Source organism: Coccidioides posadasii, chromosome 2 (assembly GCF_018416015.2).
Source record: "Coccidioides posadasii str. Silveira chromosome 2, complete sequence".
NCBI classification, from domain to species: domain Eukaryota; kingdom Fungi; phylum Ascomycota; class Eurotiomycetes; order Onygenales; family Onygenaceae; genus Coccidioides; species Coccidioides posadasii.
In genome coordinates this window covers 2,689,686-2,705,994 of record NC_089408.1, presented here as the reverse complement: position 1 = coordinate 2,705,994, position 16,309 = coordinate 2,689,686, and the positions used below count along the sequence as shown (strand labels likewise).

Sequence of the window (16,309 nt, the reverse complement as noted above, 5' to 3'; positions counted from 1 at the left end):
CTCGTTTTTTCTTTTTCTTCTTAGTAAAAGAATGATTTGCTTCTTGTCGATAGGCCACCGGGTAGCTCTGGGGAGGTCTCTGAAGTGAACGATGTGGCCAGAAAGCTATTGGGCCCTGGTTCGTGTGCTATACGGCAAACAGCTTCGTCGGACCACTTGACGAAGGTGTAGAGTTGAAGAGATGGCGGTTGGGAGTTTGATGCCACCTCTGACGTCTTTGAGAGCAAGATGTGGGCAGATAAGGAGGCAGGGGATGAACGGTGCTTATCAGTCCAGCGATAAGATAGCAGTGAACTAGTTTAACCGGCCAGCAATTGCATGAGAGAGATCCTGCTTTGCTTCTGGACCGGATAGTAAGAACAAGCAGTGGCAGACTGTATTTTTTTCTGCGGTCAGTAACCTTGCGAGCGGGCACAGGCAGCAGCGAGGAGGCGGAGTGGGTGGGAATAAGGTGAGGAGAAAGTGAGGAGGTTTGGGTTACTTTAAGTAGACTTCTCGGAGAAAGTGAGTAGCCGTTGCTGGTGCAACTCAGGCCAGGTCACGCCCACCACTGCTCACCTGAGCATGGAGCATACTTGGATGACGCCAGGAAACATTTAACACAAAGTTCTTGCTTGCTAGCAGAGTTTATGAGATACAAAATACGCAGCGAAGCCCCGTATTATTCCGGATATACACACATACGGAAACATCTTTGAAGGGAGATAACTGCGCCGCAACACCCGCATTTCTCAGACTACAGAGAGGCAATAAGGCGACAGTGGGATTAAATCTGACCCTCCCTAGACGACAGGAGAGGACGGAAAGGAAGATGTATTAGATGGAGATGTTATTTCATATATTTGCTCCTAAGGTCCCACGGCTTGTGCAGATTCACCCCTTGGTTTCGGTTCCTCCACGGCGACCCAACGCCGTTCGCGCAACCCGCACACTGCCCATGATCAAGACCAAGAATGCGCCCAATAATACCTAACGTGCTCAGCCTAGGGCACCCTTCACCGTAAAAAAGGCGGCCTGTGTGTCCGAGCATGGCGTTTTGCTTGGAGTACAAACAACCAGGATCACTTGCTCAACGTTGATCCAAATTCATCGAATTAGCTTCCCAAAAGCGTTTGCAATCAGAGTGGCCCCAGTGCTCGGTCCACCATTCCTCGAAAATATCATCGACGTTCTCGTCGATTTTGGAAACCCTTTCTTCCCGTCGCAGTCCGCAGAGTGCACATGCATGCGGCGCTTTCAATGCACCCTCCTGAGTAGTGGCTGTTCGCACTTGAAGATTACCAGCTACGAATTGAACTGGTGATTTTCCTCCCGCTGAGGCTGCAGAGTTTAAGAGCCCATTGCATTTCTTCCATATGTCAAGGACTTCGACAGCTTCTTTTTCCTCTTTCACATTTTCGCTTTTGTTAACGCTGCTCAATTTCATTCCTCCAGGCCTCCCTGACGCAGGTCCTATCCTGATACTTTGGCTGAGGATCGAGTCTCGCTTCCAGCGTAAACTGCGTCCTGCTATTATGTGTACCATAACTTTCAAGCTATATGTGATCTCTTCGGCTGGGCCAGTGTCAGGCAGAGGCCCGGCCTTTCTTTTGGCCTGAATCGTGTAGTTTCTCGCTTTTACTCGTAGTTTCTCTAATAAAGACGGGAATAGCCGGAGAAGAATAGAAGGAGGGGGAATATTCGTAGGCCTCACCGTTTTGGGAGAACGTGCAACAGTTCGAAATGGAACGCTCGCTTTTGTCTTTGGTACACCGGATCGCGGTGCTGACGGCGACTGTACTTGTTGCATTGGTAGAGTGGCAGTTTCTAACATTCTTGGAAGGTCTCCTTGCTTGCTTTCAGCGTCAATGCCATCAGTGAACTCCCCCCACTCATCCTCTTCTCCAAAATCTGGCCATGCTGTAGTAGGCTCGGAGTCTCCTTGCTCCTGTTTGATAGGATATCTATCATGGACATTGCAATCCAAGGCTAACGGGGCTCGGTGCGGGATTTGTGGCGGAGGACTCGAGTCTTCAGTGGATAAAAGATCCAATAGGGGCATTTGGCGTGGTTTCGAAGCTGGAATACTCAGCTTATCCTGAGCACCATGGTGGATTACGAATTCAGTCGGCTTAATGCTATCCCCAAAACGTTGGACGGGCTCGTCGTTTATGAACTCAGACTTTGCAGACTCGAATTCCCCCCATTCATCTTCAGTGGCTTCATTAGATGCAATTTCAGTCGATGCATCAAACAGAACTTCATTCGATCCGGCTCCAGATACACTCGTATCTTGTATAGCCTGAGAGAAAGGTGATGGGCGCGGCTCAGAAGAGAAGTCAATGAGCGTAGAGTTACCAGCAGCATCAACTATGGAGTTCCATGTTTTGGGGCGATTCCCAGAACTCGATGACCCGCTATTCGAATTTGACGATACTTTCACCGAGTTATCGAGAGTTTTTGGATTGCCGAACGCCGCGAAAAGATCTGCTGACATTCTTGACTTGTGGTGGTTTTTCTGGAAGAGGGGTTGGAGGTCAGGATCGACGTCGTTGACTTATCGACCTCGTATTTTTCTCGTGGCCCTGACTGTTGCTGCAGGTTCAGCTGGGCTTGGCTACATCATTCGAAGATCGACTTGAAGCTCAAGCCTCCCTTCTGATTGCTGCTTCTCCGTACGGAGTACTCTCAGTAAAATATGGAGAACGCGACTCTGGGGGATGCGCCAAGAAAGCCATCGGACGCTAACGAGCAAACGGGGCGACAGCAAAACTGCGTCATTTCGGGGGTTCCACCAGCGAGTTGTTCAGAGAGTTACATCGCCCATTTCAGAAAAGGGAAGTGGAATCAACTGTCTTCGAAACAGCAGATGTGACATCGACGGAGTGCCTATGATGCCATGAGAACTGCGGAGGAGTCGCGGTTAGCAAGCTCTTTGACCTATCGCTGCAAAGTTTCCGAATCTAATACCACCTCTCTAGCCAGCGATGGGACACTCTGTTCGATCAGCACCAGTGCGCTTCACTGGAAGAGCTGTGCCAGAAATTGAAATCTAAACTCCATGGAGATCCCTGTGAGGATGGACTGAGATCTATTTGTTGGAAGGCAAGTGGCCTTATCGAAAAGCCCCTTTTCTCGCCCCGTCTAACGATCTGTGATAGGCATTTCTCGTCCACAAAAACGTTGATCGAGAGTCATGGCCCACACAACTTTCGGACACAAGGGGAGCGTATACCGCGCTGAAAGATCATTTCATGAAGTACATTGACCACCCGGATGATCTGCCGTCGGCGGCGGATCCATTGGCTGAAGATGACAATGTATGTGCTACCCCGTGAAAAGCAGCAAATGAATACAGCAACCTAAAGCTAGTCGCAGTCTCCCTGGCAATCTCTCCGGCAAGATGAAGCTATTCGAACTGAAATATACCAGGATGTAGAGAGGTGTCTCCAGGAAAACTATTTCTTTCGGGAACCAACAACGAAGAGAAGAATGTTGGACATCTTATTTATCTTCGTCAAGTTGAACCCGGACCTCGGTTATCGACAAGGGATGCATGAACTTCTGGCACCGGTGCTATGGGCTGTTTGGCAGGATGCAATTGAAAAAGATTCGGTCTCTGAAGATAATTTACCAAGCAAGGACCGCGAGCTCTTATTGCAAGCTTTGGATCCTGACTACATGGAACATGATGCTTTTGCAATTTTCTGCGCAATTATGCAGACAGCGAAACTATTTTATGAACACGACGAAATGAAATCGAATTCGGACCAGCAAAACGTCTCTTCGATCATTGCTCGGAGTCAACGCATCCATCAAATCCTCCTAGGTAGCGTTGATCCGGAATTGATGTCTCACCTTCAAACCATTGACATTCTGCCGCAAATATACCTAACGTGAGTTTCTCCCTAGAAGTTAGCTAACGCCGGAAACTTACTGATTGTAGGCGTTGGCTCCGTCTATTCTTCGGGAGGGAATTCCCTTTTGAAAATACGCTTTCCATGTGGGACTTGATGTTTACTGATCTCCGACCAGAGCTCGTAGAGCTAGTATGTGTTTCAATGTTGATAAGGATTAGATGGCAATGTAAGATGCACCCTTTGTCTATACTTTGCACAATTGAATCTAATAACCCTCCAAGTATTGTCATGCGACTATTCGTCGGCCCTCGCTTTGCTGTTGAGATACCCTTCCCCGGAGCCTCATAAACCTGAGGTTTTCGTTCTTGACGCTTTATTCTTGGAAGAGAATATGACGTGGGATGGCGCGTCGCTATTGATCTCAAAGTATACAGGAAAATCGCCAGATCTCAAAGGCCGGAACTTGCGATACCAAACAGTGCCTACAGCTTCACAGAAAAAGAACCTTTCCAGCAGGGACCCCAGCTCCCGTGCTAGTGAGGATAACTCGCCAAGCAGGTCGCCACTTAGAATAAATCAAAAGCGTCTTGATTCTTTATTTCAAGACGTATCGGACGGTATTTCTCGACGGACAGAGGCATGGGGAGTCGCCAGAGCCGTCCGCGGGGCAATGATCGAAGCCAGGCGCAATATACAAGGCATCCATTCCGGCCCTGCCACCCCCGGACTACCTTTTGAAGAAGGCCCAATCTCCAAGTTATCCATACCGTCCAAGGTTGAAGCTGCTGCGCCTCATGAGCTGAGTTTGAAGGTAGCCTCTCTCAAAAACCGGAACAAAACCCTAGCAAACCTACTTGGAGATGCGTTAAAAGATTTACGAGCTCACAACGGAAAATTGGATGACGTCTCTCGGGACCAATCTACTAGAGATGTTGACGAAATAATCAGAAGAATCGAACGTGTGCAGAAGTTGCTCCAAGATTCGTCGCTCCCCATCATAGAGAAGAGGCGAAAAAGCAGCACCAAAGTGAATAGTTCGACGGCATCCAAGGCCTCGCATGCGGAGACACACGATGAGGTACTGGCTGAGAAGAGTGAACAACAACTTGAAACTGACTCAGGCTCAACGTCAGCGCCGCCCACGCCATTGAACTCCAAAGAATCGAAACCCCATAACCTAATCAAACCGATGCCAATTCGACCTGTTCCGCGTACCTCCTTGGCAGAGTCGTCGTTTTCGTGGATGCTGGGAGAGGATGACCGCCGTTCGGCTTTTGCGCCCTGTGCATCAGTTCCGCCCGAGCACCTGCGGAGACATGAGCTTCAATCAAAACCGGGTCCGCTCTTTAGAGATCAGCGTAGCGATGATAAGCGGAAGCGGGCCAAAGAAGCGGAGAGTGATGGCCTCGTTTTAGATCCGTTGCAAGGAAAATCGGAGGAGTGACGATATGGCTTGGACCATGGTCGGGGTTAGCTGCAATAATACTCGTCTTTTTGATCCCACTCTTTTGCAGTGGCTTAACCCTCCGTTTCCCGTTAGGCTGTTATTGATCCTGAACAGAAATTCACAGAAAAAGGGCTCCAGATTTACTCCCTCCAAGTGCTCCCTCATCGAAGTCCGATATGCTGGAAATCCCACTGTTGAAAGCATGCTTACCAGAAAATTCCAGGATGTGCTACCTTCTATGTATTTCAATCCAGTCCAGGTGGGTAGTTAGCATAAGGAACCGATCTCTTGAATCCCAAGGTGCTGGCAAACGGCCTTTTTTTCGCGGCCTCCTGATGTAACACCTATTACGTCAAGACACGGAGATGCGATCCTATGAGAGCTCCACACTCCAGTGCATCTCCCGATCCTCTGAGAGGCTTTCTCAAACATAACTTGCATGGAAATCCATGGCATTCGGGCGCTACACGTGCCCGTACAGGTCCATCGAGGGAGTGGTGGGCGAGGTACTTGAAACCTTGTAGTTTTGGCGGGGTAATTGGCAGAGAAGCTACCTGGGCGAGAGTAACAAGGTGATGAGCGGCTTTGCCCCGCATGTACCTATTTAACTAGGCGGCTGTGCTCTCCTCCAGCTGCTCCGACGACTTGTTTTCTTGTAGAATGGATTGGGTTGAAAGCAATTGTGTGAACCAAGAGTCACATTCCAAAGCTACCTGAACCCGCCGGAGCTGAGCAGAATTCGCCGTCAATGCAAAGTTGAAGAGGCACACGGCCTTGGCCAATCAGCCTGTCGTTAACTGCGGCGTCAATATCAAATACGACCTCTCTCCCTCAGGAAGAGGTGTCCTTCGCTGACATCCACCACACTGAGTAAATTCTTTTTTGGTTATTATTTGACGATAGACATTTCTGCGAGTCATTTTATGTGGCTGCACCCATCACCTGCCTGGCTGACTTGCTGCCGAGCAGTCAGATGCCTCTTGAAGTTTCTTCACCAGCCTCACCCGTAACATAATTGCTACATAGGTTCGCCAGCCCTGCATCTAAGACATCCAGCCTCAATCCATACAGTGACGCCTATCGCACCACAAAATCAAAGCTCTTGCCATGCAGTGAAACCTTACCCAGCCCGCCGCAGTTCCCAGAGCTAACCTCTTTTGTCTCCAACAGAGCAATAAGGCGAACTTCCAGAGCACTCGAAACACCCAGAGCTGCTAGCTGGCCTTTCACATCAAAATTCCCAGGATAACAGTTGCATCCTGATGCCATGCTTTCGTGAAGTCAAGGCCTTCGACTAGATATTCCGTGTGGATCGCTGAGCTCACCTTCTTGTGGGCGGCTTTGCCCCCATTCCGCTACCTTGCCGGTCCTCTTCCCTAACCATAGCCAATATGGACCCTGGGCCCCTACAGTCCGGCGATGGTTAGTGCTATCTTTTTTTCGTTCTCATATCCGCCCCTTTCCTCACTTATACAACTGGAGAGTATGCATCGATATTCCGGAAGCAACTCGAATCGTTTCAGTTGCTCTGACTGTAATCTTAATCAATGTCTAATCATGCTGGAAGGCAGCACCATTCTGCTGGCCAGAACGTCCCCTTAGCACGGACACGAAAAGATAAAGATGCACACTATTCGCCAGAGACACCGAGGCACCATGGATTGCTCTTTTAGCTTTACTCCGGGCGCTTTTTATTCGCAGAGCTTGAACTGACTACTCGTTGAAATAGGCGATCAGAGCCGTGCATCAGCCGACCGGACACCGTTGTGCTCAGCATCCGAAATGTCAACGCAGAAACCGGAACCGTCGTTGAGCAAACGGTCATCATTATACCTCGAAGACAGTGGGCTTGGCCAAAGCAAGCGTCTATCCATCGATACCGGGTCGTCGGAGTATGATTACCTGACAAGGTCAGAACCCAGTCACCTTCGACTTTAACCCCGATGGGAGCCTAGGAAAGGGTTAATATATGTCACCAGGTCGCCGTTACTCGAACCCGACCATGCGCCTGCGCCATCAGGCCTACCGCGCATTCGACAAAGACCCCAAAGCAGAGCCCCCTCCCTCCCTTTGACATCTGCGTCGTCCGGTGCGTCCGCACTAATGACCCCGGCTCCATCAATTGCATCCTCCGCAGTTTCGGCTTTTCCACCAGATACCGCTTCTCCCGAGCTCGAAGATCTTCACAGGTTTCCTTCAGAATCACTCCACTCTTTCTCGTTTGCCCGCCAGTCGGAGGAGATGCTGCATACCCGCTATAATGTGTTGAGGAGGACTATAGATTTTATGAGAGATCGATTTGGCTGGGCAGCGAGCAATACAGGTACTGCAAATACTCAAGCCAAGTTAAGCGGTAATCCAGAAGTCCAGAGCATGGTCGACGTGGTCGACATGGTCGCGAGAGCAAATCTCCGTGACGCTGGAAAAGGGCAGTATCGATTTCCTGGATTCTTGGCGAGTCCTGTTACAGGCCCTCCTGCTTTCCATGGCGAGAACGTATTTGAGAAAGCCTTCGCAAGCGAGTCACTCCAAACGATCGAGGATCAGGGTGAGTCCATCCAAGAGTCCCCGCAACAAACCGCCAGTCGTGAGGAACTTCTGTCTGTGAAGGAAACTCAGACAGCAACCCTAACAAGAGGGCTTAAATCCGCACCAGCGTCGAGAAGGGTAAGCCTAAAACGGACGTATACAGATATTGGTTCAGCTTCGCTCCAGAACAAGCTCATGGACGCATTGTCTGCGCAACCCTACTCAACAATGGATCTCATCTCTCCTAGGAGCACGACTTCCTTTGCCCTTGGAGCCAATGCCCCTGCTGTTCATTCCCACAGCAACAAGTGGTCGCCTGCAGCCCAGGCTGTGTTTAGAACGGAGGCCAAGCCACGTTGGACCATTCTCGCTGCCAATGACTTAGCGTGCCTGGTTTTTGGAATTACTCGAAGAGAATTTCGGACATTGAGCATCCTGAATCTTGTGCAGGAAGAGAGACGCGAGTGGCTTGAGTCGAAGCTCAAAAGCACAAGCGTCTATGCTAGCACCGAGTCGCCTAGCACGAGGACTGCTAGGCCAAGTGGGCATAGCTCACGATGTTTAAATCTTGGTAACGGCGTGACAGCGCAGCTGCTAAGCAAGCCTCCCGCACGGCTGACCAGGTCAAAAAACCGCAATGACACTCAGTCTAGCCATGGTTCAACTAGACGCACAAGGAGCCCTAACCATACTCCAAGCAAATCGCGTGGCGTGCTAATCTGTGGAGACGTCGTTCCAATTCAGAAGCGCAACGGTCAAACGGGCTCTGCCAGCTTGTGGGTAATGGAGAAGAAAGGTGGTCTAATATGGGTAGTTGAGGAGATACCAGAGCACGTGGTACATCTTCGGTGTAACGAGAAGGGTCAGATTGTCGATGTCAAGGGCGATGTAAACAATATCTGGGGTCGCAAAGCCATTGAACCAGGGACACCCCTTCTCGAACTTCTGCCTCACATTCCTATCATCTCTCCTGATTCTGAAAGCCCGGATTACTCCAAATCAAATGGGCTAAAGTACTGGACCGCGTTAACGTCATCTGGGGCATCTATCCCGACAACAGTGACGGCCATTCCTGACGCTCACACTCTTCGCATATCTAGTTTCCCTCATATTGCAGGAATGCTGGTTCTATCACCAGAGACTTTGAATGTTATCAGTGCAAATCCAGTCTTTGCCTCTTCGCTGTTTGGGCATAACTCACTTGAAGGAGTGAATATTACAGATTTGGTTCCTGATTTCGATCAATTCCTTGATGCTTTAACCGAACACGATAATATCCTACTGGTTGATGGGATGGTTATCCCAGAGCATAGCTTCCGAAGAGCCCGCGCGTTATCCATCCTTCGTAATGGTAAGGCCGACGCAGCCTCCTTATTCTTGCGACCCACCGGGCTCCCTGCGCGACACCGGGATGGTGCAGAGATCATGGTGGATGTTCAGATGCGAGTGGTGAAAAGCCAGTCAACCTTCCGTAACCAGCACGCTATCATTCATGAAGATCGAGATTCTTACCAGGAAAACGAAGCTTGCTTTGCCATAACTGAGCTCGTCTACGCCTTATGGATAACTTATTCTCGGCAATTCCATTCCACAAATGGGGTTGAACTGCCACCCGTAAACCCACTGGTGCCGCCCCCCGGATCACCTCCGCGTCAGCCCCCTCCTAGACAGATGTCTCCTGCAGTATCACCGATGCTCGAGACTCCACCTAAATCCAGCAGACCGCAGGTGTCTCTTTTGGCCCAGCAGTTGAGTGAGGCGGCATCTCAGCCGCTTACCGATAAACCCCCACAGCCTGTTCCTGAGATGAAACTATCTTCCTTAAGAGTTGAACCTCCGAAGAAAAGAACAATATCGGACTACGCTATTCTTGAGGACCTCGGATCAGGTGCTTACGGGCAAGTGAAGCTGGCTCGGTGCAAGTGGAACCCACCAAAAAAGATGGTCCTGAAATATGTCACGAAGAAACGAATCCTGGTAGATACGTGGACGCGAGACCGTCGTCTGGGCACTGTCCCACTGGAAATACATGTTCTTGACTATCTCCGTCGTGATGACAGGAAGCATCCGAATATTGTGGAAATGGAGGGCTTCTTTGAGGATGATATCAATTACTATATTGAAATGACTCCACATGGCTTTCCAGGCATGGATTTGTTCGATTATGTTGAGTTGCGGACACATATGGATGAAGCTGAATGCCGGAATATTTTCTCTCAGGTTGTCAGTGCGGTTCACCACCTTCACACTAAAGCTTTCGTGGTGCATCGTGATATCAAGGATGAGAATGTTGTCCTGGATGGTGAGAGGCAGGTTAAATTGATTGATTTTGGAAGCGCAGCGTATATCAAGAATGGTCCTTTTGATGTTTTTGTCGGCACGATAGGTGAGTGTTTCCCTCTGCTAACCGGCCAGCAACAAAATATGATGGTGGCTTACAGTGTACTAGATTACGCAGCACCCGAAGTCCTTCAAGGCAGATCATACCGTGGAAAAGAGCAAGATGTATGGGCGTTGGGAATTCTTTTATATACGATTATTTACAAAGAGAACCCGTTCTACAATGTCAACGAAATCATGGACCACCCTCTACGCATTCCTTTCTTACCATTTACAGACGATTGCATTGATTTGATCCGCGGCATGCTTAATCGCAATGTGGATGAGCGGTTGACCATCACTCAGGTCATGGAGCATCAATGGATGAACGCAACGACGAACAACCCGGGCCGTGGCTAAAGTTTAGATAACCGCTCTTTGAATTTAGCAGCTTTGGCGATTATACCCTCCGGAATTCTACCTTTAGGTTCAATAGATCCCTTTCCCGCACCACCCCTTTTTTGGCCCTTGAGCGGTTCGGCGGCATTTGACATTATTTTTGGCAGTACGATGATTATATATTTCTTGGCCGGCCGAATCTGCCTGTGGTAGGCAGAACGGATACGTGATATCTACAGAGTAGCCCGCTGGGCGGCGCTATTCGCATTGGAAGATTATAAATGGAACAATGTGGGACAATCGTTTTGAATTCAGCATGAAACTCCTCGCCTAACCGCGAGGTGTACTACATGAATGGACGAGCTAAGGACTCACAAAACAAAGTCGCTCAATCGACAACGAAAAAGGAAAACAACAGCCAACGAACGGAAGACGTACTATGGTCTAGTAATGTTTGTGATCATGGTGGCTGGGAGTTAACATGTATACCATGATTGCATTTTGCCTTGTTTCTTTTTTCTTTTTTCTTTTTTCTTTTTTTTTTTTTTGGGGAATATTTGGGGAATTGAACAGGCCGATAAAAATGTGAGTGTGAAAAGACGAAAAGGATGGAAGGGGTTGAGGGATATATATTGTCCCACAACAACACGGGGTGAAGCAGGATGTACCTCGCGAGGTGGAATGGATTGCATGGAGGCAACTTGATCAAAGATTAAATGGCAAATTGCTGGATGATGATACCCTTTGATTGTATGCGATACATTTTCTATGATCATTCGCTGTTTTCTATCAAGGATAATGGGCAGTTTTGGATATTATAAGTATCCCATTTTTTCCCTACCATCTTATGAAATATTGCGCCAGGTCACTCTCTTTACATGAATATCCCTGGTCTCATTTTCTTTTTTTTTTTTTTAGAAGCAGCATTATATAGAATTATTGATTCCATTACATATCTTGAATCTAATCTCCAGCATCCAACTTGGCTCATGGATGGAAAAGCACTGACCATCTTCTGGCTTTGCTATCCATGTATGTGAACATCTCTGGGTTTTGCTTACCCATAATCTTCGCGGTCAAGGATGTCGATTAGGGGGCTCACATGTAGAAGTCAGACTGCACGATCACTTGGCACCAGAAGGCACACTGGGGTCACAAGAACATGGGCCCGAAGCCAGTCCAGTCTAGGAGCCCAACTACCCACAGCAATCTTGGGAAGGGACGGGGGAAAGAAAAGTTGGAAATAAATGTCTCAAACGGCGAGTTTTTTTTTGGCCGGAAGTGCATCCAAACCCCAAGTTCTAGTAAGTTGAGGACGTCATGACATGTACGCATATATGTTTACATCTTCTGCGGACAGTTCTCTGCACCACCTTCGCTGGCGAGTTCCGGTATTGACCCGGTTTCCATTTGCCTTCTGTAGTCTTCTTCTGCTTCTTTATTATTTTAATTCCTCCAAGTGTGCAACGTGGCAACCACGGCCACTCTCTTCTTACAGGTCCAGAGTCTGGAAACTCCGTTTCAGAGGAGGGTGAGTTCGCCACCACCTTTGGCCGGTGTCGGAAAGGAGCGGGTAGGAAGCATGAACGTACGCATCCGTTAGACTTTGATAGTTCGAAGCCGACAAAAAGCAATATGCATACACCAGAGAATAGTAAGAAGGGAAAGTGAAAAAGAAGCAGCGCTTTTGTATGATGATGGTGCTGGTCATCAGATGCAATGTGTCTTGCTTGCTTGTTGCGGGTTGAAACAGATTTTTTCCCTTCTGCAAGCCGGCCAGAGGGGCGCTATGCCTAATCAAGCCAGGCGGGGACTGTGGGTCCGTGTTGGTCTTATCGCTGAGTCAGCCGACCGATAAGGAGGCCGAAAGAGGGGAAAAGCCACAGGTACCTGCTGGTGACCTCATCGCGCGCGGTGTGTTTGATACTGAAAGCCCAAGCAAACGGCCCCGTGCGCTGAGACTGTCCACTGTTAAAACGGGAGAAACAGCCTGGCTAGACTCAGTCAACACGGCCCAAGCCCAGGAAATAGCTGCAGGAAGAGGTTATTCCTGGAAGTAAGACAATCCGGGCCAAAAGTATCCGCAGAACAAACATCCCGGGCCGAAGCACAGCACGGTGGATAACGCGGCTCAGATGTACCAGGGAAGTACTCGTCCCGGACCGGACATGGACCTTGTGCTGGTTCGTCACCTTTTTCCGGCGCACAACTCCAGCTGCTCCTCCCAGCGCTCGCCAGGACGTCTCTTGACTCCCTCCCTCTCTCTCCCCCACCGCTCCAGCAATCCAGGGCGATGAGGAACTTGATGCCCACATGACTGGCATCGACGCAAGACGACAGTCAGTTTAACAATTCCTCATCCTCGATCACTCGACCCTTTTGGTGCTGCTTCTCTCTCCCCAGGTGGCCACCTGATGTGAGGATGAGCAGCGAGACGACGATCGCACAGTCCACCACTCTTCTTCAATGACATCCTATTGACCCTGTCCACTTCGATTCTAAAGATCTGTGATCGTTTTTTTTCTTTTTCTTTTTTTTTTCTTCTTTTCCCCCCCTTCCCTTTTGCGCCTTTCACCTTACTGACCTTCTCGTCTTGTGGATGTGTACATACATACTGGCCTTGAAGTGAGTTTGACTGCCTTAAGCCAATCGTGAACCATGGGTGCTACAACTTGGAGGATGGGCTGACGGCATGCTTGTTTTTAACCCAGTCCGGTCTCGGTTTTCGCTCTGCACATTCGCTTCGCTTTGTCTGGGATATGGACAGCTGATTGATTCATCAACTTCTCCCATCTTGGCCATTTTCTCTTAAGACGTTCCCAGTTATCATCCGCTGTCGTTTCCCTAGCCTCGTAAACTTCCGCAACGCAAACCCGTCGCTGGTCGATGACAGCACCCCCAGTGCGATAGTTAACTAGCCTTCAGCAGGGTATCGAAGCCGTACTCATTACCCTTGCCGAAAAGAATCCACAATGGCTTCAATCCCACACGATGAAATCCTAGCTACCTCAGCGGCGCTTCCGGCTGCAGAGTCCGGGGCTGCCAGGCCGGATAGCCCTCCCAAACTGAAAGGTCGCCGAAGATTGTTGAATCGCCTTCAGCGTATGACATCAAGCCCTTCTCTCGAACAAACTGGCAGAAGCCGTTCTTCTTCCACCGGTGTCCGCCGACTTGGCAAAGGATCGATGTCATGCATCTCGCTTTCATCGACCTTGTCACATGGGCAGTGTTGGGAGAGCTCCAGCTCTTCCCAATTCTACGGGAAGTTCTCCGGTAAGCCGCATGGTGATGATACTGGCCCTATTCGGGTTGTGGAGACGGAACTTATTTCTGCAAATGGTTCCCAGCAGACCACCATCCCGCTACCCGCTGAGATGCGGCCTTGCTCCAGAGGATCGCTACTTAGGTCTGCGGTGGCTGTACTTGAGGATGGTGAAAATACCCCCGACACCAAGGGCGAGAAATTACTCAAAATGCAGAACAAGAATTACTGGGATTACTTGCCCGTGGAAATACAACTGCGAATCCTTAGCTGGCTTATGCCTAAAGAATTGGGTAAAGTAGCCTGTGTGTCGAGATCATGGCGTCAGCTTTGTTTTGATGGTCAGTTATGGGCGAAATTTGATACCTCCACGTACTACAGTGATATTCCACGGGATGCATTGGTAAGACTGATATTTTCCGCCGGACCTTTCATAAAACATCTCAATCTCCGAGGATGCATTCAAATGGCGGAAGCCTGGTTTCAATGTGGAGAGCAAATAGCCGATGCTTGTCGGAATTTGGTCAGCGTTAATTTGGAAGGTACCCATATCGACAAGCCAACCATCACCTACTTTCTCGTTCGAAATCCTAAGCTGGTTCGTATCAGCATGACTGGACTTGCAACGGTGACAAATTCCGAGATGAACGTCATCTCCAAGAGCTGTCCACTCTTGGAGTATCTCGACATATCGTGGTGCCGCAATCTCATCAATGCGAACGGATTGAGGCGCGTTGTCAGGGCCTGTCATCGACTAAAAGAGCTACGCATTGATGAATTTCGAGCCGTTGATGACGAGGAGTTTATGTTGGAGCTATTTCAGACAAATACCCTAGAAACACTCGTCATGTCTCACTGCTCCTCCCTTACCGACAGCGCTCTAAAAGCCCTTTTGCACGGTAAAAACCCAGAGATAGACATCCTAACAGGCAGGCCTATTGCTCCACCTCGAAAATTGAAACATCTGAATTTATCTCACTGTCAAGGAGTGAGTGATTTCGGAATCGGACATCTCGCAGGCTTTGTTCCTGAGCTAGAAAGCTTGCAGCTATCATTCTGTCCTGCTCTGGGGAATGATTCTATCATAAACCTCATCGGTACAACGCCGAATTTAACACGATTGGACCTTGAAGAGCTGGAAGAACTCACCAATAATGTCCTGCTTGCGTTATCGAAAGCCCCCTGCGCCGCCAGGCTCGAACATCTCAACATTAGCTATTGTGAAAAACTTGGCGACACAGGAATGATGCAAATCGTGAAAAATTGTCCAAATTTAAAATCTCTGGATCTCGATAATACGCGAGTTTCTGATCTGACACTGATAGAGCTTTGCTCTCAGATGCGCAAACGTGGTTTTGGCATGCAGCCACCCAGATGCGGATTAAGGGTGGCCGTATTTGACTGCGGTAACGTTACTTGGGCAGGGATCAGAGAAATTCTCTCCAACAATACGTTCGTGCCGCGATATGCGGAAGCCGCGGTCCTGGCCTCCAGAGCAGAAGAAGAAGAATCTGGATCCGGATCGTCGTCGCCATCGTCATCCACGACCTCTGTGACTATTCTCCCTTCGCCACCTCCAGAGACAACGCAGTGCAAAGCGGATTTATATCCCAATGAAATTATTCAGCTAAAGTGTTTCTATGGCTGGCAAACGACGGTAGACATCCATACGAAACGCGTGTTGAACGGCAACCTCGGGGCAGCAATGAGACTTGAGCGCAGGTGGACCGATTGCATGATGACCAACGAAGAAGCTGAGGCCGGCGGGATTGGTGCCAGACGAAGGCGACGGAGAGCGAGAAATGCTGAAATGATGTACAACCTGGATGACGACGACGACGCTGATTACGGGTATGGACCTGGCGGGCTAGTTTCGCTCGGCAATCGCAGAAGACGGGCACGGAGTGGAGGCTGTGTTGTCATGTAAAATACGATCGGAGTATGGCTGGAACGATTGATTCGAGAGGCCGTGGAGATGGCCCTATAGAGCATGTCCATTTTGATCGCCCGTCAGGGTCTTCACACACCAGCCTTTCTCGAAATGCTGGAGTTGATATATGCAGGGTTTCTAAATAAAACATTTTGTCTCGACAGCTGGAGTATACATAGAAAGCTAGGAGATATGAGGGAACGGGATCGGGTCCGCTTGGCGTCGATTAGTTAAGTAAAGGGGTAGTATACTCCGTACGGAGCAGAAGAACTGGCGTTTCTTAAAAGGTCGTTGAACAGGCATACGCTTCTTTGAATATTTATGCATGCTTTTTTCTGCTATGAAGCTGGATGGTTGTATCTCAAAACATTTTCAATAACTACGTATCCTTCTTTTTCTTTTCTTGTTTTTCCTGTTCCTCTCTAGTGCAACGTTGTCCTACCTTCTCATTGCATTTGGAACTGGACCTTTGGGGAGCTGATTAGCTGATTAGCTGGTCTACTGTATATATATATATATATAGAAGGTAAATATGTAGAAGGAATTGAAGCCTGCGGGAAAGTTTCTCTCGACGAAACTGAAGC

General features: G+C 49.1%; 4 protein-coding genes across 5 annotated transcripts; 3 read left to right on the top strand and 1 right to left on the bottom strand.

Annotated features, from left to right (window-relative positions):
• Positions 1-1,069: 1,069 nt before the first annotated feature.
• Positions 1,070-2,476, bottom strand: D8B26_003406 (uncharacterized protein; the record flags this gene model as incomplete). The annotated part of the gene is made up of 1 exon (XM_003068337.2): positions 1,070-2,476. The coding sequence occupies one exon, from the start codon at positions 2,474-2,476 to the stop codon at positions 1,070-1,072; it is 1,407 nt and encodes a 468-aa protein (XP_003068383.2).
• Positions 2,477-2,878: 402 nt separating this feature from the next.
• On the top strand, positions 2,879-5,437 carry D8B26_003405 (uncharacterized protein; the record flags this gene model as incomplete). The annotated part of the gene is made up of 6 exons (XM_003068338.2): positions 2,879-2,901; positions 2,961-3,084; positions 3,141-3,299; positions 3,358-3,875; positions 3,926-4,065; positions 4,121-5,437. The coding sequence occupies 6 exons, from the start codon at positions 2,879-2,881 to the stop codon at positions 5,281-5,283; spliced, it is 2,127 nt and encodes a 708-aa protein (XP_003068384.2). The 3' UTR covers positions 5,284-5,437.
• Positions 5,438-6,588: 1,151 nt separating this feature from the next.
• D8B26_003404 (uncharacterized protein) lies at positions 6,589-11,406 on the top strand. Of its 2 annotated transcripts, XM_066124137.1 has the most exons (4): positions 6,589-6,708; positions 7,016-7,196; positions 7,266-10,201; positions 10,265-11,406. In XM_066124137.1, exons 1-4 carry the CDS (start codon positions 6,678-6,680, stop codon positions 10,552-10,554), a joined length of 3,438 nt encoding a protein of 1,145 aa, XP_065980215.1. In that variant the 5' UTR covers positions 6,589-6,677; the 3' UTR covers positions 10,555-11,406. The 2 variants fall into 2 exon arrangements, with proteins under 2 accessions (XP_065980215.1, XP_003068385.2); XM_003068339.2 differs by lacking the exon at positions 6,589-6,708 and having other exon boundaries at positions 6,853-7,196.
• Positions 11,407-12,792: 1,386 nt separating this feature from the next.
• Positions 12,793-16,166, top strand: D8B26_003403 (uncharacterized protein). The gene is made up of 2 exons (XM_066124136.1): positions 12,793-13,158; positions 13,245-16,166. Exon 2 carries the CDS (start codon positions 13,506-13,508, stop codon positions 15,720-15,722), a length of 2,217 nt encoding a protein of 738 aa, XP_065980214.1. The 5' UTR covers positions 12,793-13,158; positions 13,245-13,505; the 3' UTR covers positions 15,723-16,166.
• The last annotated feature ends 143 nt before the right edge of the window (positions 16,167-16,309 follow it).

Excerpts from the sequence above, each read along its gene's own strand:
- D8B26_003404 (XM_066124137.1), top strand. The coding sequence starts at position 6,678 with ATGGACCCTGGGCCCCTACAGTCCGGCGATG. Across the intron at positions 7,197-7,265 it reads GAGTATGATTACCTGACAAG|GTCGCCGTTACTCGAACCCG; the intron begins GTCAGAACCCAG and ends ATATGTCACCAG. Across the intron at positions 10,202-10,264 it reads TGTTTTTGTCGGCACGATAG|ATTACGCAGCACCCGAAGTC; the intron begins GTGAGTGTTTCC and ends ACAGTGTACTAG.
- D8B26_003403 (XM_066124136.1), top strand. The coding sequence starts at position 13,506 with ATGGCTTCAATCCCACACGATGAAATCCTAGCTACCTCAGCGGCGCTT.